Source organism: Biomphalaria glabrata, chromosome 9 (assembly GCF_947242115.1).
Source record: "Biomphalaria glabrata chromosome 9, xgBioGlab47.1, whole genome shotgun sequence".
Lineage (NCBI taxonomy): Eukaryota > Metazoa > Mollusca > Gastropoda > Planorbidae > Biomphalaria > Biomphalaria glabrata.
The window spans coordinates 7,475,404-7,500,328 of NC_074719.1; the positions used below are offsets into that span (position 1 = coordinate 7,475,404).

Consider the following 24,925-nt stretch of genomic DNA (forward strand, 5'->3'; position numbering starts at 1 on the left):
GACAATAAAAGTTTGTTCCCCTCTCCCATTTTTTCAGGTCATCTCGCCCCCCCCCCCCCCTTGAGTAGAAGGGGGCGAGGCTCCACAGGTTGAGAAACGTTGTCGTATACTGTTAAAAAGCATTCAAAGTGGATCTAAAACTATTTCTTCTAGGAAAATGAATGCATGTCACACAAAGTTAATGAAAAGTACATCTTTCAGCCTAGTATATAATTACTACGAGTAATAATATAAAACATTCACGTTAAAACTAACGATATGTATACTAACCATAGACTATATATTACATGGACTGCCAACACTAAGGAAACTAAGCATAAGTTCCATTCACCGAGGCGTCCTTGGTTGCGTGGTAAATTGACTTCCGGTAGAATTTGTTACTATATAAAGAAACTATTCCCGAAGATTTTTACCATCACTTTTACAGCAAATCATAAATGGAAACTTAATTGTCATATACGATGTTACAGAGGTAAGTGTGCACAAATCAATTTGTGACTTAGATCTATGACTATAAAGCTTTGTAACTGATGTTCTTAGCCAATATAGATAATTAGCCAAGCCTGTATTTCGTGTATTCTTGTTTACGACATTAATTGTCTGCTAATTGGTGCTGCCAGTTTGGATTATTTGTTTTTCTTTTTTTTTCATCACATTTGATAATTATTATCATTATTTTTACAATGTATATTTTAAATGTGATAAGCGATTTACTGAAAGAGTCAATACATTTCTGAGAGTGTCATTTATTAATTTTGTATATAATGGGTGATATAGGCCTAAGTTAAGTCTGTGAATGAGTCAGTCTAAATAAAATAACAATATAGTGAGTCAATAAGCCTACAATCTTACATCTTTATCAACTTTTGTTCAGATCTACAAATATTTTTTTTATTCAATTTGATTTTAATGTCAAGATAATGTGCATTTTTATCTATAGTAATGGAAAATCAACCATAAAAAAAAATCAACGATGTATGTATGACTAACTGAAAAATCTGCATAAAAATTTCGGCCTTCAAGTTTTTAGTGTTTTTTTTTTTAACTAACTAGAATCCCAAATAACATCCAATTCTTCTAAAAGCTATAAAAAAATCTGATATTGTTTCGAATATATTCGCCCAATAAAATTTTAGAATCATTAGGCTCTACTTCACTAGAAAGTGATTGTACACATAAACATGTAGACTTTCACCCAGATGTAGTGACCTATGGCTATAAACTTTATCTACAAATACGAACTTACACACAACACACTACTACACTACTATATTAGTCTATATATATAATAGAACACTAAACACTATTTATGTAAATGCCCATTTTTAAGTTTGTAAAATAATAATTTGTTTTTATAAAAAATCTGGCTATGCCTATAGTACTCTTAACAAAATTATGACTAAAAATATTATGAACGTCGAGTCTCTAGATTCATCATCTTTGTGTGTCTGATAAACCCAGAGAATGAAGATATAGAATCTATATAGGCCCCCTATTATATAGAATCTAGCTCTAGTTGACTCTAGACTAGATCTAGGATAATTTCAGGTCTAGATGTTCAGCTTCATCTTACCTTGATCATGATGATTAATTTTAATCTGACTTCCTGACTTGTTAACTTAAACTTCGTCTTACTTAGCCTTAGGCGCCTTAGCCTTAGCTTCTTCATATGTGAATCATGAATGGAAGTGCTTGTCTCACAGTGTCACAGATCGTTCTTTAAACTATTTGAAGATCTACTTTATCTTTACTAACGACTCTAATCTATATCTAGTTTATATCTATATTTTATATGATAATAATAGACCTAGACTCTTATACTTATAATAAAGACAAAGTTATCATCAGTAGGTAGTTCGATAAAAAATTCAAACTCACAATATACTAATAAAACCTATATGGTTGAATAGGGCTTGAAAAAATATTTCCAACCATATTAAATTTATCATTGTATGACAAGTGGAAGGGGAGATATTAATTTTTATTTGAGAGGGGGAAAGTCTTGATTTTTTAGATCCATGTCATTTCTGTTCACTACCGGAAGTTGAATCAAACTGGGAAATAGGTCAAGAGTATTTTTTTGTTTGTGCTGCCAATTTATCTAATTTTGTGACAAGAATGATCCTCAATTTTTTTCTAATTTTGTTTTGAGTTTCTCTTTATTGCATGTAACATTGAATCAATTTTGAATGTATTGATAGGATTAATAATTATTATTTAAAGAAATATAAGTGTACTCTTAATGAATATATAGTAAAACACTATTTGTAATTGAAAAGTACTTATGTTTGTTAAAAATTCATTTTGAAAGATTTAAATCTTGAAATCATTTTTTATTTAAGTGTCTGGTATCTATACTTTTAAAGTATGAATTAATTATTATGCTGAAAATATTATTTAAAAAATTGAAAAGTAATGCTTTGATTTTAAGTAATTTTTGAAGAATGAAGTAAATTATTTTTAAATCTATATCAAATTTGCAACACAAGTTAATGAAGAACATAATTAATATTATGAAAAGAATAGATGCATTCTAAATATTAATACCTAATGCATGATTTTATATAAGAAAATGTCTAGATATTCTATTTTATGGGTTGATTATTAATCAAAATAGATTTTTTTTTATTGCAACAAATGTTTGTCGTTGTTTTTTTGGAAATAAAATAGCATATTTACAATCATAACAGACATCAGCAAATCAATCAAATAAAATTAAAATACATTTAAGGAAATGTAAAATAGTATCACAATTAAAGAATAATTATAATCTCAACATCATCCATAATTCCATAATTTTTCTAATAGGCTATTATGGGTAATCTCACAGATTCTTAGATTATTTGCTGTTGTAAACAATATATTTTATTTAAGAATAGGCACACCAACATCTTTCAAAGCAGCTTTTATTTCATTTGCCATTTCATTTCTTGCTCATCTGTCCACACTAAATTAATTAATCCATAATAATTTCCCCACATCTTTTTCTTGGTAAACAAAAAGAAAATTTATCTCTTGCTCATTTCTTTTTTAGTGCAAAGATAATGCAAGCGTTGTTGCCATTGACTTTTGTCTTACCATCTAAAAATAGCCATTTTAGCATTTGGTGCTTTTCATGATAATAAATTAAAAAACCTAAGATTCTTTCAGCCCAAGTATTGTGGTGAAGCACATTTTTTTATACATACTAATGGGCCTGATAAATCCCTTTGTAATGAGAAACTCATTAATATGCCCAGTGTAGACTGAGGTATAGTTTGATTTAAAAATTGAGTGGAGTTTACTAACAGTAGAGATATCATGATTTGATAATTAATTTAGAGGACAACTAAAAGCATTAATCTGAGAGTTAAATAGAAACTCTGGTGCATCTAGCAATTTTTAATGCAGTGTAAAGTGTCCTTGATGTTTCACCTAAATGTGAAAAACAAACCTTAGTATTGCCTTTAAAAATGTAATTCAATTTCTTATATTTTTGTATTTAACAATAATAGCTATATAATATTTTAATCAAAAAATCTTAAAATTAATAGTAATAAAATATAATAATAATAATAGTAAAAAAAAATTATAGTGAAATAATAATAACCTAACTAGAGTAGTTGATAATTATATGATGCAAACAAAGCTTAAATTCTATGAACATTACCAACGACTAGTGGTACAAACTTATTTAAAAGATAACTAAGAATTTTTTAAAATTGTATAGATTACATTAAATCATATATTGTATTGAATTGGAATAATTAGAAAATTATTTAACCTTATGTAAAAATAATTAATTTTATATTTAGATTAATCAATTGCTTTTAAAAAGAAATTATTCAAATCATAGATGGTTATAAATAGGGGGCCGATTGAGATGGATTTAAATACGTACTGACAGTGATGGATGTATATATGTTTTAGCAAAGCTCTTGTTTTCATGGATAATTTTGTTTCTGCCAACTTGTCCAAAAATATAGTGTTCAGTGCTGAAAAATGTCAACTATCGATAATTGGTCACATATTTGAGTGAATCGAGAGGACTTCACTCGAAGACGTTTTTCTAATTAAATCTGATTGAAAATATGCTTCTAAGTTATCAATTACGAATCTTTAAGTAATTACCCAGATGAGCCTCTTTTAAAAAGGATGAAACACGGATTATTTCAATTGACAAACATAAAAACAAAAATATGCAGTCATTTGATCTTCATTTTAATAAAAACAAGCCAACACTGGAATAATCGGGACATGCCATTTGAAAATATTAACATTCTAGAGCACATTGAGCACAAATTGTGTACAAAAAAAAAATAAAAATGTAATTTTACTATGAAATTCAAAATACCAACGTTTATGGACTTATGCAGGTTTTATATGAAAAATGGAATACTACTTCCGGTGTTTATACGCGGATTTCGAACTCACTATTATAAGATCTAGAATCTGTATCTAGATCTATTCCCATTTGTCATGATTTGTGATTTATACACTGATTATACACTACAGATTTAATGTTTCTGATGAGCAATACTACTATCTACAGCCATGCCCATTAACATAGGCCCTACTCGTGTACTAGATCTAGCTCTTTTGATCACAACTCATATCTTGCCTAGATATAAACAACTGTACTAGATTGGACTAGACATTCTAATCGGTTCTATTTTCGTTTTTCATTATTCTCACATATTCTAGTAGGCAATAGGTACCAAATTGTGCTATTTATTCACTGTAGATCTAGAATCTAGATCTTAACTTTTCTCTTAACTACCAAAGAAGTACACAAAGGATGTTGAAAGGTACCCAAAGGGCTCTAATTGCTACCATTCAATGTGTGGAATCAAGTATTTACCCAGATACTGCCACAATATGCTCTTATTGTTTTCAAAGGAGTTTTCACACAGTGCCAGAAGCTGTATAATTACATTTAACAGTAAGTTTTTAAGTAATTAATCATTTATTTTTAAACGTTATGTAAGTCTATTTTAATTGTAAGAATCCATGTGCTATTTTATTTAAAGCTAACTTATAGGTGAATATTTACACAATATTGTTGTTATGTTGTAAATAAAACATATTATATTCCCTCCAGCCTGTGCAGGGTATTTCTAAAGTGATAATTTTCTCATGCAGGCCAATACCACTCTTTTGTTATCTAAGGTGTTTTCCTTCAAATTATACTTTCTTGCATAAGAATTAAATATATTATGCAACAATTCTCAATTAGAAGTACAGATTAACCAGTTATCTTGGTGGAAAAGGATGTCAGATGAGTTGAGAAAATGCTTAAAGAAAGTCTTTAAATAATTCTTTGAACTAAGTCACTATAAATATTTTGGAGATTTTTTAAATTTAATTAGAATTTTATTATTGCTCACATTAAAAGCAATTGTTCTTTTCTTTTCCGCAGATGTATATTTCAAGAAGAAATGATGCTTTCTTATTTCTAAGAGTTTATCAATAGGATGAATGCCACAAAACTCACTTGTTATGCCAGAAACTCTTCCTACGAAACTTCCAGTAAGTAAAAAAAAAAGTAAAGTTTCCCTTTCAGACCTTGTGATCGATAGGGCAGATGATGTAAAGATCATCTGTTTCTGACCATTCTGTTGCCTACGGTTAACGAGGGTGTCATGTGGCCAGCACAGTGACCAACCGCCATTACTTTCCCCAACTAATGTCAGGTACCCATTAGAGCTGAGTGGACTCAGACTCAAATTAAAAATTCCAGTCTTCACCAGGATTTGAACCCCGGTCCCCGGTTCGGAAGCCAAGTGCTTTACCGCTAAGCCACCAGGCCTCCTTCCAGTAAGTAGGGCAGCTTAAAATTTAATACTTTTATCTTAGTGCAAAAAGAATAAAAGCTGTCTTCAAATTCTCCCTTTAAATTTGCAAAGATATGTTTATAATTTAATGTATGCAGTAAAAAATTATGTTTCAAACACTCAGTACAATATTCAATGACTCTCTTTATTTGGGTTACCTCAGCATGCTTGTGCAGAAAATTTCCTGAATTTTTTAAAAAATCTGTTCCCTTCACTTTCAAGTGCATTTAATCATTCATTAAATTTTCATAATATTACTGAATATAATGTCAAAGATTAAATATTGTTATTATTATACTATTCCTTTTTTTTGTAATATTTTAGTTTCATAATATGTTCCCATAGCATTTTTTGTGTAAAACCTCTAATATACTTTACTATACTCCTAATATACTTTTTAAGGAACTGTTTTGTTAGATGTTTTCAGAATTGATTTTATCCGTAAAGGACTTGAACATATGGAAGTTTGGTACTATATGAAACTAAGATTGAATTGGTGACTTGTTATGAATTTAATGTATGTTGTTTCTATTCCATCAACAGTACTAGAATTTGTCCAGTGCCTGTGATCCTCTGAGTTGAAGGAGAATGTGCTCCATAATACCTACTAGGAGCTTGCTGATAGCTGGAAGTTCATGAATACTATGTTGTCCTTGATTTGATGATTCTGAAAACTACCATTTCTGAAGACTTGAGCATTATTTCTATAATTTAAAAAAATCTTTTCAGGAAATATTGTGTTTATAATATTAAGAAAGTGAAGATAATATTGTTCTTACTAATATTATTGACTTATTAAAATAGAAAGCACATCATTACCAATATTCACTTGTCAATAAATGTTAGCATTATTCAATTTTTAGTTACATGTTCAGACTATTAAATTTTATTATTTAAATTATAGCAACTTTCTCTTTCAGTCCAGCTTAAGATACATTCCTGTAAAAAGTCTATGATAATAAGTTAATGTCGATGTAGTATTGTTCAGACACTTACAAGTTTAATCATCTATACTTCACAAAAAAAAAGTGTTTGAATGGTTTTCATTTGTTTGTACATCAAATATGTATTAATATAATTATCATTTTTAGATGAAACATTAAATACTGAAGATGACCATTTCAATTTCTGATGTAGGCCTATTCTCATTTCATGAAATAAACAGAATATTATCTGAAATTTCATCCCTTCATGGTAACTGTAACTGGCTTCATAAAAAAATGGAGTGATGACTGGGTTGACTATACATTTTTGTATAAATAATGCATCAATGAATGTAGCTTATACTGTTCTTTTCCTCATCTGAAATGTGTGGACTGATAATTAGCTGTTGCATGATACTCTAAATGACAAATATCTTCTACTCATTACAATAGCATATTTCCATGCTGTTTGGCTAAGTGGAAGCAGATAAAATTTGTTCCTCTATTAGCTGTAAAATCTCGAAATTCATGAGCAGCTGAGAAAAAAAGAAAAGAAATTCAAACTAGTTTAGACATGTTATAAATATATATATTTGCTAATTAAAAAATGTAAGACTACTTTATGTTACAACAATGGACAGCATCTTTAAAGTTGATTTCAATGCAATCACAAGAAATAATTTTTTCTCTACAATTAGGCCTGCTTTAATGATTTTTTTTATGTAAATAAATTTTATGCATAGGATTAAATATAACATGTACTTAAGGAGATTTTTTACCTATTATTTCACAATTACAAGTAATTTAAAGTGATACATGTATTGATAACACAATGTTATCTCACTTGTAGTAGATCCCCTTCAATTTGAAAGTTAGTGACAATCAAATCAGGTTTGTGGAAGTAGTATGCTCCTTAAGTAAAAAAAACAAAAACAACGAAAAATGCATTATAAAAAGTTTTCGCTTTAAATAAAATTTCTCTTGGGTGACGAGTAGAAAGTAATAGAAATATGAACTTCATTTAGCAATATGCTCACACTAAGCAGAAGTGGTTTTTACTAGTGAAAATTGTCTGTCCAAATAAGCTATTGAAACTACTGTTAGCTTCACATGATATGAACTGTAAAGTTTGACAGTTCTTCCTCTAAGACTTTTAGGTACCGGTATTATCTATCAAGAGCAGGGTAAAACAAGGATGGGTTTTGGCCATCAACACTATTCGGAATTGTTTCGTCTGTACTCTCATAGCGCCTTGGAAGATGGAGTAGGCCCTATATATCCACAGTAGATCGGATGGAAGGCTTCTTAAACTGGCTTGACCAAAACGAGGAAACTACATAACCTGATTAGGGAACTGATGTTTGACGACGATGCTGCTCTCACTATCTTTCGCAGTAATTATTACAAAGGCTAGTCAATACTTCGACAGCTGCAGGTCAATAGTTCAGTCTTACAATAACTCTCACCAAGACAGAAAAAAGGGCAAAAAAAGTCAACATCATCAAACTCCATTTGAGTGAGGGCTTGAGAGGCTCAAATCTTCTCTTGCAAAAGCCCTGGACAGAAACCCTGCTGTATTGCGTAGTGCATACATGTCACCATACAGATCGAGAATTTTTGGTTCTGACCTGTTGAGACGGAGATCAGCAAGTCTGGGGCAGTCAAACAGAAAATGAGGCACGGGGGCACCAGGATTCGAAATTTGGCCATAGCCGTGAGAAACATGAGGCAACAGGACAGTGGCCTGTCCTGCACTGTGTTATAATAACTTGCCATAAAACATCACAGAATGTACCTTTTCTATTTTATCAACGACAGCATCTAAATGCCAAACATATTTTTCTTACATTTTTCAACTCGGAGAAAACTTTACATCTAGACTTATTACTTTTACTTTAGGCCTACACATAATATAGGACTTTTTTACAACTTATAAACGAAAGGTCATTTTAGCCTATTATAGTAAGAGCATATAGATCTAAATTTACCGGGTTATCCTTCTGAATAAGTCTTACTATTTGGTTTATATATATATATATATATATATATATATATATATATATATATATATATATATAGGCTATGCTCTCACAAGAACCTCAATTCAATCAATGTCGTAAACAAGAAAATACACGAAATACAGGCTTGGCTAATTAGTCTATATTGGCTAAGAAAATCAGCTATAAAGCTTTACAGTTATAGATCTAAGTCAGAAATTGATTTGTGCACACTTACCTCTGTAACATCTTCTTTAACAATTCAGTTTCCATTCATGATTTGCTGTAAAAGTGGTGGTAAAAATCTTCGAGAATGGTTTCTTTATACGTAAAAAAAAAATCTACCGGAAGTCAATTTACCACGCAACCAAGGACGCCTCCGTGAACGGGACTTGTTTATTGAAAAATATAGGCTTAGTGCGTAGAGTTGGCAGTCCATGTAATATATAGTCTATGATACTAACTAATGATGCTGAAATTGATGTATCACGCACACAGAAAGTCGATCTATTTTTGGCCCAGTAGTTCCACGTAATTTAATATTGAAAGGAAAAGAAAACAAACAAAGGCGCATACTGTTCTAGTGCAAAGCGTTAACACTAACGATGTGTATGCTAACTAATGATGCTGAATAAGATGTGTCACGCATACGATCTATTTTTAGCCCAGTAGTTCCACGCAATCTAATATTGAAGAAAAAAAAATCAACAAGGCTCATACTGTTCTAGTGAAAAGCGCATGCAACAGATCGAGTCATAAAGCTTTCAAAATGTGTACCGGTACTTTCTTGGTTCAGAACGGTCAAAGTTCTTCCTCCGAGTAATTACCTTGTTCAGTTAAAGCTTTTTACGTAAACAATAAGAAACTCTGCCATTTGTCTTTCAGTCAAGCCCATTACAAGCAGACAAGCAAAACCTACTCAACTGCCTCGAATATATTTCATAATTATGTATCATTCCATCCCGCCCTTTCTAAATTGAACTTTGACTAAGAGAAATAGTGTGGTACCGGTATAGACTAGAGATGGGAATCAAACCCAACATTTAAAGTTCGGGTTCGGTTCGGTTCAGTCAAGTCTAAATTTCGGGTTCGGTTTGATGTTATGAAATTAGGTAATATCAAAATTAGGTACATGTAATAATGTTTAATTCAATTATTAATTTGATAAAACAGCGGAATGAAATCTTATTCGGCTGGTGGGCCATTTTAATTTCCAACATTCGTGTAGCGGGCCAATAACAGAAAAGGTACAAAAATACCATTTTTTTTAAATCACTATTATTAAAAACCCGTTGATATAATAAAAAAAAAGTTTCGCTTTCAAACCTTACGATCAATAGGGCAGATGATGTAAAGGTCATCTTTTTTCTGTTTTTCAGGGTTAAAGAGAGTGTCATGTGACCAACACAACAACCAAACTCCTTTACTTTTCCCCAACTAACGTCAGTTTATCATTAAAGCTTGGTGGACTAGATATGACCCGAAATTAAAAATCTCAGTATTCACCAGGATTGGAACCAAGGACCCTTCGGATCGCAAGCCAAGCCCCGCCGCCTCCCACGTGAATATAATATTTACACTAATTTATGGGATGTGAATAGTTTATCCAAAACCAACTTCTGTAGATCCCACTGCATTGATAAGACACCAGGTTGAACCACTGAATCTAGATGCTCGTCTGTGAGGCGATTATGCCACATTGGTTTCGCCCCTTTCCGCCTGCCAAATGAAGAGTTGCTATTTCGTTTAGAATGCGCATTTAAAAAAAAAGGCCATGCGCAAGGAGCGCATCAATCTGATTTTGGTGTCGAGGGCTATGCCTTTGTCTTTCTATATTGCTTTGAGTTTAGCTGCTGTGGACTGTGGAATTCGGGTCAGTAGTTCAGGTTTGGTTCCCTCATCTGAGACAATAACTTCGAGGTTTTTAAAACTACCGATAACTGCTTTTTAACGCCAATCCCGATGCCCATTTTAAAGCCCATTTGACTATTGGTTAAAATTTGAGTTTTTCGGCATTTATTTGCATCACTATGCTGCAGAAGTCTTGTCTATGTGCATCACCAAGTCAGCTAGTTCCTCTCCTATCCATGCTAGACCATGTATGTCATGTGCGGAGCGCAAGTTAGTAATTCTTTTTCCTCCAATGCTTACAGTACCTTCGTAGCCATCGAGAGCACCCTCCATTATCCTTTCAGGAAATTGTCGAAAAGAGTTAGTACGAGAAGACAGCCTTGTCTTACTACAACTGTGGATTTAAACCAGTCCCAAATGCTATTGTTAAAGTACACCGCCTTAGTGGCCTCCTTGTAAAGGTTCTGAATTACTTTTATAAATTTTTTTTTTATTTATGTTGTAATTTTCCATTTTCGCCCAGAGTGCCCCATACCATACACTGTCGAAAGCTATCTCGAAATCAATAAAGACATTGAAAAGATTCTCTTGGTGTTGGAGATATTTTTCTCAGAGTATTCTGAGGTTTAGGATTTGTTCTGTTGTGCTACGACCTTGTCTAAAACCCGCTTGTCCTTCTGATATAATTTTGTCTGCTATAGGTTTTAGCCGGTGTAGCATAACTGTTAACAGGACTCTGCTGGGATGGCTTATGAGACAGATGGTGCAGTAGTTTTGAAAGAGTTATAAATTGACTTTCTTTGGAAAAGTGATGATGATTGATTGGGTCCAAGGTTTGGTCCATTTTTTTATTTATTTTTATTGTCATTCCTGTTTGGTCCCTGTTCAATTTCTTGACACTTATTCTCTATCCACTTTTTCTTCGCTTCTTTCATCTTATGTTTAACCCTTGTGTTGACACTTTTGTATTCGTGGACATATTTTGAGTTGGGTGGGCGGAGCTTCCCTAGTACTTCCAGGGCTGTATCTGTGACATCTGTGTTTAGCATATTGACTTGTGTACCAATATCCTGGTCATTGGAGTCCAAGATATTGAGGGCTGAAAAGCGTTCTCCTACTCGTGCCTCAAAGCTGGCATCTATTTGGGGATCTTTCAGTTTATCCAGGTCAAATTTTATCCTGGTAGGTCATTGTTTTGTTTTGTTACCTTTAGATATAATTTAAAGTTCCTCATTACAAAGGTCATGGTTGCTTTCAAGGTCAGCTCCAGTTTACAATACCTCTATTAAACTCATAGCTTAATGGAGCCTTGGTGGGTGGGAAAAAAACAAGACACGGATCTCGAAAAAGGCTCTTACGATTTTCCTAGAAATTTGGCAGTTGAATTTCCTAGAACTTTGACAGTTGCTTTATATCGTTGGGAAAAGAATTAATAGCTCCTTTGCCACAGAGGCGTAGTGAGCCTATCTGGCTCCCGGTGCATGGCACTTTATTGGCGCCCCCCTCCACGCCGTTTTCCAGAAACATCCATTAATTAAGTAGGCCTACATATAAAACGTATTTTAAAATAAAAATACATTACAAATAACAATATAGTGTACTACCGAAATAAAATATCTACAATATACATGCATTGAAAGCGACAATCGATTGCAAGGTGGCCACACTTTGTCATCAGTGTATATATAACAATGAGATGCCCTTGTACCTTAGCGAACTAATTACTCCATATGTCCCCCAGAGAGTCCTGCGCTCAATGGACTCAACGCTTTTAGTAGTGCCACGTTTCTCCCTCAAAAGCTACGGTCTGCGGGCTTTTTCAGTGCACGTTTCAAAGGTTTGTAACTCACTCCCCATTGATCTCAGACAGACAACATGCTTAAAAAAATCTTCAAGATGCCTACAAATGTTGGACATTGTTACTCTTAGTTTAATGTGATCACCTACTACCAGCTCATTTTTTAAATGTCAAAGACCTTTTCCAAGAAGTTTCAGACATCATGGAGGTTACTTTCCTTTGGGAGATATTGGTTGGAGTGGCTACGTGATATCAGCAGAAGTCTGTCTGGATGACAGAGCGAACTGACAGCAAGAGTTAAGAGAATTGTCAAGTCAACCTGAATTTCTGTGGCGATTGCAGAGCTAGAGAGGAGAATCCCAATAGAACTGAGATGTTACAGAAGGATCATAGGTATTGCATTTAAAGACCGCATCACAAACAAAGAGGTTTGAAACTGGGTTACTACAGCGATTGGACCCCACGATGATTTGCTAACTATCGTAAAAAAAAAACGCAAACTAAAATTATGGCTATATTAAAAGGTCTTCAGAGCTCCAAAGACCTTTCTACTGGCAAAAAAGAAGAGGCAGACAGATAAAGTGATGGGAAGACAACATAAAAGAATGGACTGGCATTCAATTGAAAGTAGTCATATCGACAAATCTTGTGTGGTGCCCCAACGGTTCAACAAATGGTTTTGACTATAAAACTTCCCCTTTCGATATAAAATCTAAAGCAAACTACATTTAACAGAGTATGTATTGACAAAGTTCACCACCATAGTTTGCTTTAAAAATTAGAATATTTTGACATTGATGGTCCATCCCATCAGTGGATTCAGGATTTTCTGATAGGGATAGAACAAACTGTAATAATAAATGGCTCTAAATCAACACCAATAACAGTAAACTCAGGTTTACCTCAAGGAACAGTTTTAGGTCCACTACTGTTTTAAATTTACACAAAAGATTTACCAAACTGCATTAGTTCAGGAACAAAAGTCAAATTATTTGCAGACGATTGCATAATATATAGAACAATAATAACAACACACGATACAGAAATTTTACAAAGAGAATAAGATGAATTACAGAAATGGGAATCAAATTGGTGAATGTCTTTCCATCCAGAAAAATGCCAGCTATTATGAATAAAAAAAAAACAACAACATCCGTGTTAAAATGGTAACACAGACTAAAAACGCAAAATACCTAGGTGTTATAATAAATGAAAAACTGTCATGGAATCCACATATTGATGAAACTATAAAAAATCAAACAAGACATTAGGGTTTATTAAAAGAAATTTCTATAAATCAAATAAAAACATAAAACTAAAATGTTATTTAACCTTGGTTAGGCCAATATTAGATATTCTGTTTGGAACCCCTCAACTCAAGAAAACATTAAGAAACTGGAACAGACACAAAATAGAGCAGTGAGATTCATAACAAACGATATTCACATTTGACTAGAGTAACACCTTTAGTAAAATCACTTAATTTTAGAAAGCCTTCAGGACAGAAGACTCAAAAGTAAAGTAGCAATTATACATAAAACACTGAACCATAATCTTCAAATACAAAAACAAAATTTAATAAATACTCAGACACAAAGATAAAGGCACATTTCTCGTTCCATATGCTAGGACAAATTTGTGCAAGTGCTCCTTCTTCCCTAGTGCTATTAGAGCATGGAATGGGTTGCTTGAGCTAGCCAGGAAAACCAGTGACTTGGCAGAATTTAAGTCATTGGTTAATATGCATGACTAAATGCATGACGCGTAGGAAGTAATCATCTTTTTTTGAAGTAACGTCTGTATTATAGGCTATAAGATAAGAAGATAAAATAGTGGCGTATGCTACGCCGTGGGTCGACTAGTCATACACAAAACACTGACCCATAACATGAACCATAACCTTCAAATACAAAAACTAAACCTAATAAAATACTAGAATGACACAAAAGTTTGGGAAAATTCCATATGCTAGGACAAATTTGTAAAAACGCTCTTTCTTCCCTAGTGCTGTTAGAGCATATGGGTTGCCTGACCAAGCATGTTATTGGTTAACATGCATGACTATACTATATTGACCTAGGAACACGCGTAGGACGTAATTATCTTCTTTTTTGAAGTAACGTCTGTATTTTATAAGATAAGAAGATAGAGTATAAAATTTTTTTAAGATCTATATCTATGTCAGTGAATGCAAGGCAATTTAGGGATAGAAAATTTATAGTTCAGTGAAGGAAACACGTTTCTTTTTTTAAACTTCTTAAATGTCTTCAATATAATCATAATGGATAGTTTCGATAAAACTGAAAAACAAGCAGAAAAGGTTGGTTTTAAATTAAAAATTAGATCTTTTTTGAGACTTTACTTGTGTCCGCATTAAAGTGTAATAGAAATCTAGATACAGTGTCTCTAAGCTTATTATTAGATCTAGGATGGCTGCCTACTCGTGTGGTAAAATGGTCACTAATTCAACTAGTAATTGTCACTATTGTGACTAATCTTGAAACTAGATTTAGAATTTAGTCAATTTAGATCTATTAATCAAGTCTAAACTCTAAACTGTCAAGAAATAGTTCAAATACTAGTAGATCTAGATCTAAGTCTTAACTAAGTCTTAGACTTATAGACTAGAGTTACTCTAAGTTATGTTGAAATCAATATGATACGTATATTGACATTGAGAATGAATATATTTTATTTTTATTATTTATGATAATTTATCAATTATTGAAATCTAGATATCTGATATCTAGATCTACTTGTAACTTGATCTAGATTCTAGATCTATAGTAAAGTGCGAAGTTCAAAATTATTAAGCCCGCAGGCAGCAATTTTCACGTTTGGATTTTTATAGCACCGTAACGGTCTGACCTATGAAAAAACTGATTCAATGTGTATAGTGTATCTCTGGATTCCTCGTCCTTTTTTCTATAAAAATAGATCGAATTTAATGTATCACTAGGCTAGGTTAAAGTTAAAATTAAATATGAGTTCAAAGAGGTAGGGTAGGTATCGCCAAGCGTACTTTACCTCGAGCGGATTTTTCCCCAGTTATTAAGCTCGAATGGGTTGATGGAAGGTTCGAACAGATCAAAGAAAAATCTAAAAACATGTTTTAATATTTAATTTTCACTATAAAGTCATTTTCTTTTTACTTCAGTGCAAGAACACCATCCATTGCACCATTTCCCACCCTCCACAACTTCAAATAGTCTCTTTAAGCTGATGAGCAATCAGACTTTAAAAATAGCCTTAAGCCCATTACCCATTTCCTTCACTACCGGGTAGTAAAAAGAATAATTCCACACTTCCTGAGTTTGACCTCACCATGAACTTAGCCTTTACAAGGAAAAGGAAATAGTATGTGTCGGAAGTAAAGAAAAAAGGTGCATGCACAGTAGCAATATAGTAGTAATTTGGTAAACATTCAAATAAAAAAGTTTTAGCATTAAAAAGTGAACTGTTTGAACCTCTTGACAAATCGGGACTGATCGAACTTCGCACTTTACTCTAGGTCTATTATCATTTGAATTTTTATTTTAATTTGGCCATTTTGGCATGATTTGGGGTTTAATAATAACTTTAAAACAAAAAGGTTAATCAATGATTCACAATGTCATGTCAATCATAATTATTTCATAATAATTGTAATGAAATAATGTTATGTCTATGTTCAAAAATGAAATAGATCTATAGTATTACTTTCGACTGTGTCAAGTGTGTCACTGTTGTAGTGTTGACACTGTGAGTGTTGAGAATTTAACTTTAAATATTTTCACTCAAGAATTAGTATAATATATATATATATATACTTTATATAGTCACCTATTAGTGACAGTTGTGACATATATTTGATGGCCTGTAGTATTTAATATTTATCTAGAATAATCTAGATCTATGCTTGTTTTTTTAATTATCTTTAGAATATATGCAGAAAGTAAGGTGTATGTATGTATTATGTATGTATATCCCAAATAAAAATCAAAACCTTTTGACCAATAGTGATAAAACTTGGCATAAATGTTCCTTAGATCATGGCAGAGACCACAGTGTATGTTTAATGTACCTTTAGAATTGTATCAACACAGACTATCATTCTACTGCTGACTATTTAGCTCATTTCTGAGATGTTGAAGATGTTACTTTAAATGTTCTAAATAAACCATTGTGTTTCCTAGTTGGAAGAATTATAATAATGTAATATTGCTTGATCATTAGTCAGAACGACCTATTGAGTTTTTTTTTTACTAGATGAATAATCAAGTCTAGCCACACAGTCGTCAGCTAATTAGCTAAACTGCTGAAATATTTGATTTGCCTTGAAACAGAATAGTAAAGTAGAGGGGAAGGCCGCATAGTCTTTTTACACTGCCTAGAATTGAATAAACAACTAGTGATTAAAATACATTATTATTTTGAGCACAAAACAAGCCACAAGTCAGACAATATTATTTTTTTAAATAATTTATTTTATTATTAATAATAATACTGGAGAGATCTTGAAAAAAGATATTTCAAGGATTTATATAATTCACAAAATCAATACTAAAAACACTGCTGTGCAAAGATTTCTTTTCGGTAACTATTATAGTAGAAAACATTTTTGTTTGTTTTACAGCTAGTTATGGCAGTAACGTTGTTTAAATGTTTTTTTAACTCAGGATTTTAATTGATTTTATACATATCTAGAAATTAATTTTATTCCAAACAAAAAACAAAACAACTGAATGGTGTCTTGACAAGTTGGATGAACATTTCTGTACTGACAAGTCTTTTTATTTATATTTGTGCATTGTGCATATTTATTTATTTGTTTAAGCCAATTAGCATTGGTTTTTTTTTTTTTTTTTTTTTCTTTTGACAGACTAAAATCAGATACTTTGTTCCCAGGGAACCTGATCCTAATGGAGGAGGGAAATTCAGCTTTGTGCGACGATCAAAAGTAAATTTTTTAAAAATTCTTAAACTATTTATTGATATGTACTTAATTAACACACATGCTGAAAAACTAGATTGAAGTAAATTTGAATATAATCACTAGGAAGTGATTCAAGAGAAACCAGTTCCTAAAGAGAAATTGAAGAAATGGAGGAAAAATGAATCTCTAAAAGTAAGTTGTGCTCAGATTTTGTTAATTAGGTCATTGTTATAAAAAAAAAATGTTGCAGTACAAAAGTCTAGTCTTGCTATAAAGAATGCTGTAGTATTCAGAGTCCAATAAAATGTAGTTTGTCTTTGTTGTACACTGGGGCAGGTCTAGTACTGGAAGATAACTGCTGGGATAACTATGTAGTGTAACAATGGACAAAGAATTTGTTCTTATAATGACATAGTCTTTTTGTAAAGTAGACTATTTTAAAAGCTCAAACTTGTTTTTATTAATATTTTAAAAATTAATAAACTTTTTTACCTATAAATTAATTACAATTCGCTATATGTAATAATTACAACTGAACTAATCTGACTGAAGGGCAAGACAAGGACAAAGTTTCATACCCAGAAGCTCAAAGATAAAAAGAAAGTTCTAGATAATGTGATTGAGAAGTCTGCTAGAAGTGAGTTTCTGCGTACTGAAGAAGCTGGGTAAGTACCACTCTCTGCTTCTAGACAAGTATGACATCTTTAAATACATTTAGAATAGCTGTTTAATGCTCAGTTATAAGTATGATGTATAATACTAGTGATATAAAGTGTATTTGTAATAGCTGTTTGATGCTTATTTAAAGGTTGTTGAACTGATTCAGATCTTATAAAGTGGTTATGACGATAAAAGTTGTTAGAGAATTAGCCTGCTTTCATTGCATTTCACTCTTGGAAAAGAAATTTTACTTTGGACTTTGTTGAGTTGACGCAGTGTTGAGTAGGTTGACAAGATTTAGAAAAGTTTCCACGTGCCTTAAGAAAGTCTGTTGGAGAAACTGACTAATAAATCTTTAGGTCTTGAAGGAAAACTTAGTCTTTGAACTAATTTTAAGTCAGTTTTACTGCCTGTATTTCAAAGCTTGGCTGATCTTTTAGAGGTTGTGTTCAGTTGGAAAGAATTAATATCTTGTAAATACTATTTTCATTTCTTGACTTTTTTTTCTTCTAACTAGCATTTTTCACTCAACTGCTCTGTTGTAATACCAAGTTATGAAAGGACCATTCTTAACACCACTTACCAGACTTGATTATAAGTGACTATTGAAGAAATAAAACTTTTGGTTACAATCTAATAATTAATAGTTTTCTTTCTTAAAACTACTTTTATGACATAGTATCCTTTTTGTGTGTGTGTGTGTGCATTATTTCTACATGTTACAGTTACAATGACTTAGTAGAATGTTTTGTCCATTTTGTTTTTGACTGTAGAGAGATTGTTGGAGAAAATGTCTATCAAGTAACACAGAATGATATCAAGGAGAAGGCAGACGAAGCAACTCAGCAGAAAATATTTGATCTAAGACTTAATCAGTTTGGTCCTTACAGAATAGACTACACACGCAATGGAAGGTTATTATTTTTTGCTTTATTGTACTAGTGTTTGTTTTTTGTTATTGTGTGGAGCTGCACAAAAATGTACACTTTTGATTATGTGATATTTAACTCTTTATCTCCATAATTATTTTCCACATTCTAACAATTTTTAATTTTTCACATTTTACCCTTTTATGATTAAACTTCAATAACATTTTGTTTGAAATCAAAAAACGTTACTTTTGCTATAGAATTATAGGAGAATGCCTGATCTTTTTATATAACACAAATACACGTTTATGAAACCAAAAATTAATTCATTTGGGTAAAATCAACTATGGTTTTGCTAATTAGGAGAGAAGATTTAACTAGATATGAATGAAGCTTGAAGTTTCTATATTTTTAAAATTAATTTTTATTTACTTTCATAATGTTTAACATATTCTATAGAATTACCTTTCATCTTTTATTGTCTCTTTTTGTATGCCTGGCTGTAATATTAATGTATGTAAAAAAAAAATACTAGTGTGTATATCTCTCTCTGGCAAAATATGGATTTAAATGCATTCTTTCACTGGCCCAAGTAATAAAATAGTAAACACTCTGGATTTATATTTTATGAAAAAAGATTTTTTTATGTTATTTTTTCTTTATCAATTTCTTTTGTTCTAAAACTATTTCAGACATTTGGTTATTGGTGGGGCTAAAGGTCATGTTGCAGCTTTTGACTGGCAAACCAAAAAACTTCATTGTGAGATCAATGTCATGGAGACAGTAGCAGACGTCAAGTAAGTGTGTGATTGTAACATATTTGTGTTGTCTGTGCCTTTACATTTGTCCTATTTGTACAAAGAATTATTTTTTCATTGAAGAGCTAAAAAGGGAGGGTAAGGATTGGCTGCTGTTTAATATGTCTCTTGTTAGAGTTAAGGAAAAATTAAACTTGATCTTACTGGAGATTTTTACTTTTATCCCTACAAGTATCACCTCTAGTACTCTAAGATATTCTTTTGTATTGAAGTTTTTATAAGATAGAGTACACTTGCTTAAATAATAACAATGTTCTGGCCCTCTGCTAACTTTCTACAGATGTTAATGCTTTCACTTTATGATCTCATGAGTAAAACTTCAGTAGGTACAAAAAGAAAGCAAAGTACTCACACACACACACACACACACATTTGACAAGTTTATCTGTAGTTCTTGCTTAAAGAAAAATATTTAAAAAAAAAAAAAAAAAATTTTACTTTGATACTTAACAATTTCTGGTATAGAACTGTTCTTGTGTTTTTATAGTTAATCTACACAATTGTCAACCAATATTTCATTTATTCAACTTACCAAAGCATGCTGATGTGATTAAGACTATAATGACTTATTTCAGATGGCTCCATCAGGAGACTTTGTTTGCTGTGGCTCAGAAGAAATGGGTTTATGTTTATGACAATCAAGGAATAGAAGTTCATTGCTTGAAACATTTGGACTCTGTCTTGAGATTAGAATTTTTACCATACCACTTTCTGTTGTGTTCTTCTGTAAGTTGTTTGTAGTAGTTTTACCGTAACACTTTCTGTTGTGTTCCTCTGTTTATTACAAATCATATACATCAGTTTCTACAATTTTGTTTTTCTTGGTGTGGTGGCTTACTGGTAAAGTGCTCAGCTTCAGAACTGAAGGCTATGAGTTAGAATTAAGGCAGAGGCTAGGACAGATAAATTAAGATAATCCTGTTTACTTGTCTTTGTTTTATACTTGATATTTGCCAGGATATTTCAATGGCCTTTTACAGGATATCTATGTAATTTGTTAGTAACTCTTATTGGCATGATAATGTTAAGTCTTTGGTTGAATTTTACATAATTGGTATATTTCTATTTCAGAGTTCAAAAGGTTATCTGTCCTATTTAGATGTGTCTATTGGTAAAGAAGTCTCTGGTATTTGTACAAAACAAGGTCGTCTAGATGTCATGGGGCTCAATCCACAGTCAGCTGTTGTCTATTTAGGACATCCTAATGGTAAGAGAAGTCACAATACATTATGCCTTGGAATAAGCTGGAGAGCTAGAATTACTTTCTCTGAGCTGAAAGTTCTCAAGTCTCTTAACATCCTTGTACCCAGTGAATGAATGTTTAATGACTTCACAGATTCAAAACTTGTGTATTCATTAGGCTCAGATCAGCTTGAGTTCTGCAGTCAAAATGTAATCATTTTAGTCCATGCATAGTAACAAAGATATTCTTAAAAAAAAGTGGAATCCCAAGAATGACAAAAAGAAACAGTAATGGTCCATCATTCTGAAGGAGGATTGGCAATCAATAGATTTTATTTAAAGTATTTCTGACACGGTTTTATCATACAATAAACTCAGCATATTGCCAGAAATAACATAATTTATTACTTTACATATCTGCATTGAGCATATTTTTTGTATGCCTTATAGTTGGTGTATGAATGCAGTGGTAAAGTCTCTGATTTATTTCAACAAAAGTTTAAATTAAAAGTTCTAACTTTTTCTCTCTACAGGAACTGTCTCACTGTGGACACCCAGCAGTAAAGAACCTGCTGCCAAGATCTTGTGTCATGGAAGTGCTGTCAGGGATGTTGCCATTGATTCCTCTGGAGTGTAAGTTGTACACCTTTGGTCTCTTTAATATGTAAACATTAGATCTTGACGTGATAGACATTGTTACACCTTTGTTTACTACAGCTACCCTCTTTTAATTTTTTTTAAAAAATCAGATACATGGCTACCAGTGGAATGGACAGGCGTATTAAGATCTTTGATTTGAGAATGTATAAGGAACTGAGTAAATACCAGTACCACCATAAACAGTGTCCTGGTTTGTTAGACTTCAGTCAGAAGGGACTGCTGGCTGTTACCAGAGACAATGTGGTGGAGGTATGGAAACACTTGCATACAAATCTGTTTGTTTTATTTTGTCTAAGGTTAATATACTTTGATCTAATCATGAGTAAAGTTCTTTCTGGAGGTCAATGAGCCAGAGGATTTGATGTTGACCTGCTGCTGTGGCTAACAGTTGACAATGGTGTTAAAAAAAAAAGTTATGTCTATTAAATTTGGATCGGCTCCAATATGGCTGAATAAATTAGATGGATTTGATCCTTGATATAAGAGCCTAACACTTAACCACTCACATTCCATGTTCCGAGCAATGTTTGACCATAGTACATTCAACTTCTTCACTAACTCTTCTGTAACATAAAAAAGGTTACATAAATAGGCCTACATCTGAGATGAACTGCAAGCTGGTTTCGAGGGCAAGCAAATTATTTTTCAATTGGGAATGCTAGTGGATCTACTTAAGATAGTCTTGACTACTTTGGTGTTTCATGTCATGCTTACATGTAGCTTAAGATTGAATGATCTGCCAGTTCTCCTGCCCTCCATTATTAAATCACCATAGAGTGTGTCCTTTGGAAGTCAGACTGTGTCAGTGTACATGTCCAAGCCAGCCAAAGAATCTAGTGCTGATACCAGTTGCAGATGTCATGGCGCCTTGCTCTTGACAGGACTTCCTCCCAAATTAGCTTCTTGTCCAAATGTGTATTAAATATTTCTGCATAATACTGCATATAAAATCAACTCTAGTGTCTGAAAAAGCTTTTTGATTTGTGTTTTAAGAATGTCACTATATCACTGTACCCAGGTGTTTAAAGACTTTACCTCACAAGCTTACAGACCTGAAAAGCCTTACCTTTACCACAGGTGTGAGAGACTTATATATGATGTGAAGTTTTGTCCATATGAAGATGTTCTTGGCATTGGTTATCAGTTGGGATTTTCTAGTATTGTTATACCAGGTAAGATCTTATCAAACATTTGTTTCTCTGGATTTTTAAATTATAATTTATACAGCCAATTTTTTTTATATGATTACTTTAATTATGAGTGTCTAAGTGTGTTTATTAAATATACAAATCAAACTTTGTATAGTAACAGATCATTAGTTTCTCAAAAAAATTTCGAGAAAATTTAAGCAAGCACATCCTAAGTTTGAGTTTATTTTTTTTTTAGCATTTTTTTTTTTTTTTTTTTTTTTGTAAGGGTTTATTATTATCAAGAGGTTTTATTTCAGACTTCTTCAGGGGATAGAACTTGTGCATAATAAAGCACTTTGATGCAGGGCGCTTTGGTTTTGGGTTATTGTATACATCAGGATATTTATTCAAAATTTGAAAATAACTTGGGCTCATTAAGTATAAGTACCTGACATTTGTTAGTAACAGCTAATATGGTTACTTTTTGTAATGGTAACATAACAAAATCATTTCAAGATGTAATGGTACTCTACTCTGTCAAGCTGTTTAACACTCAGCACATTAGCTTTAGAGTTATTCAAAGTTTTTATCAGGTTCAAACAATGCTTTGATGCTTTAGACAATCACTCATGTTCTAAATGTTGTCCAGGTGCTGGGGAAGCCAACTTTGATGCCTATGAAGCTAACCCATACCAGTCTAAAGCTCAGAGGAAACAAGGGGAAGTCAGATTGTTGCTGGATAAAGTAAGTCACATTTTCTATGGATGTTTGTGTAGTGAACTTGGTGAAGAAAGATTTACTTGTTGAAGAGAGACATTTTAGTGAAGTGAGATCATCTTGTTATTGGTTCCTCCTTGTTATCAAGTCTGACACTGCAATACATTTCCTCATTAACTTAGCATGCCATCTTAAGTTGATATTTCATTGCTGTTTGTATATTGTTTTGTAATTACATGTAGAAATAAATCATTAGATTGGCTAACTTTAAAAAAAAAAAATGATTCACCAATTATTGCTGCATGAATAGCATTTGTATTCTAAATTGTGTTGTATTTCAATCACAAATATTTATGGTACCTACTTTCTCCATTCAGGTTAAACCAGAAATGATAACAGTTGACACCAACATAACAAATGTTGACTTAGAAACTGCCAAAGAGTTGCAGGCAGAAAGAGAGAAGAAAAAGGTAACTATTTTTTTGTATTTTATATAAAATGCTTTATTTGTAATTGTGAAGTTCTCTCTTTATTCAAACCTAGAAAGCAGATTACACACTATCATGGTCTGTGGTTCAGCATCATTGATTAATAGGCAATACTTAAGGGAAAAACAAAATTTTGTCATTTACTTTCTAACACTTTTGAATAGTTTTTTTTTATATGTAACTGTAAACAAGAGGTCAGTAGCAGAGATTAGTTTATTATGAGTCAGCTATTGTCTTTGAATTATCAAACCCATATTTTTATTTTTAAATTAGCTTCTGGGTAAATAAATCCTCCTTAAGATTTTATTCTATATTAATATTTAATACTTGAACAATATAATGTCATTTAGATTGGTTCTGTATAGACAAGTCAAATATATATCTGCATTTTTTTTTAATAGTATTTGAAGCCCAGCAAGATTGATTTCACCCCCAAACACAAAATGAAAGGAGGCAGTAGCGGAGTTAAGCTTATTCAGCGTATTAAAGGTGTGCAAGAGCAAAACTTGAGGCAGGCTGTGAGAACCATTGTAAGGACCAAACAAGTTGAAGGCAAACTGGACAGTCACAACCAAAACAGAAAAGGGTTACAGAAGTCTGCATTGGATAGATTTAAGAAGAAAAATTAACAAAATTGTTTACTGCTTTATTGTAATTTTATGAAATAAATCACAAATGTTGAAAATGTTTTGTCATGATTTTAAAATTTTACTTGGCCTTTGGATTTATTTATTTTTGTACTAACATTACTAATCATTCAAGTCGTACTAACACAAGATTACAAACAAGATTAGTTCTGCCAGCATCTTATTGATGTTATCTCTGTTAAAATAAATAATTACAATACCTTCTATTAACTATCTCTTCAGGGTTGTAAACTGGAAGCTGTATTTCAAAAACAACGGAACAATTTTCTATGAAATAAGACAGTAAATGTATATCTTTGGGAAGCTAGTTGACCACATAAGAAAAACTATGTCTGTGTAATGTTTCAAAATATAATCATCTTAAAAATTAAATTTGGCTTACAATGGTTTCAGCAGGAATTACTGCACTCAACGAAATGTTTTTATATTCAGTAATGGGTTGAATAAATAGACATAC

General features: G+C 32.1%; 1 protein-coding gene and 2 long non-coding RNA genes across 7 annotated transcripts; 2 read left to right on the plus strand and 1 right to left on the minus strand.

The window, feature by feature from the left end:
• The first annotated feature begins 273 nt into the window (after window positions 1-273).
• Window positions 274-6,997, plus strand: LOC129928317 (uncharacterized). 5 transcript variants are annotated; one of them, XR_008779913.1, is made up of 4 exons: window positions 274-472; window positions 4,765-4,921; window positions 5,399-5,508; window positions 6,357-6,997. It is a non-coding gene; the product is annotated as an uncharacterized LOC129928317 (long non-coding RNA). The 5 variants fall into 5 exon arrangements; XR_008779914.1 differs by lacking the exon at window positions 274-472 and adding an exon at window positions 972-1,548; XR_008779912.1 differs by lacking the exon at window positions 274-472 and having other exon boundaries at window positions 4,438-4,921.
• On the minus strand, window positions 6,792-9,209 carry LOC129928318 (uncharacterized). The gene is made up of 3 exons (XR_008779917.1): window positions 8,972-9,209; window positions 7,581-7,648; window positions 6,792-7,272 (listed from the first exon to the last, which is right to left on the minus strand). It is a non-coding gene; the product is annotated as an uncharacterized LOC129928318 (long non-coding RNA).
• Window positions 9,210-14,619: 5,410 nt separating this feature from the next.
• Window positions 14,620-24,532, plus strand: LOC106076357 (WD repeat-containing protein 46-like). The gene is made up of 14 exons (XM_056041975.1): window positions 14,620-14,702; window positions 17,244-17,321; window positions 17,421-17,489; window positions 17,850-17,962; window positions 18,731-18,871; window positions 19,519-19,623; window positions 20,220-20,370; window positions 20,716-20,851; window positions 21,360-21,459; window positions 21,576-21,735; window positions 22,505-22,658; window positions 23,266-23,360; window positions 23,711-23,803; window positions 24,223-24,532. Exons 1-14 carry the CDS (start codon window positions 14,664-14,666, stop codon window positions 24,448-24,450), a joined length of 1,662 nt encoding a protein of 553 aa, XP_055897950.1. The 5' UTR covers window positions 14,620-14,663; the 3' UTR covers window positions 24,451-24,532.
• Window positions 24,533-24,925: the final 393 nt, after the last annotated feature.

Excerpts from the sequence above, each read along its gene's own strand:
- LOC106076357 (XM_056041975.1), top strand. The coding sequence starts at position 14,664 with ATGGATAGTTTCGATAAAACTGAAAAACAAGCAGAAAAG. Across the intron at positions 19,624-20,219 it reads GAGACAGTAGCAGACGTCAA|ATGGCTCCATCAGGAGACTT; the intron begins GTAAGTGTGTGA and ends GACTTATTTCAG. Across the intron at positions 20,371-20,715 it reads ACTTTCTGTTGTGTTCTTCT|AGTTCAAAAGGTTATCTGTC; the intron begins GTAAGTTGTTTG and ends TTTCTATTTCAG.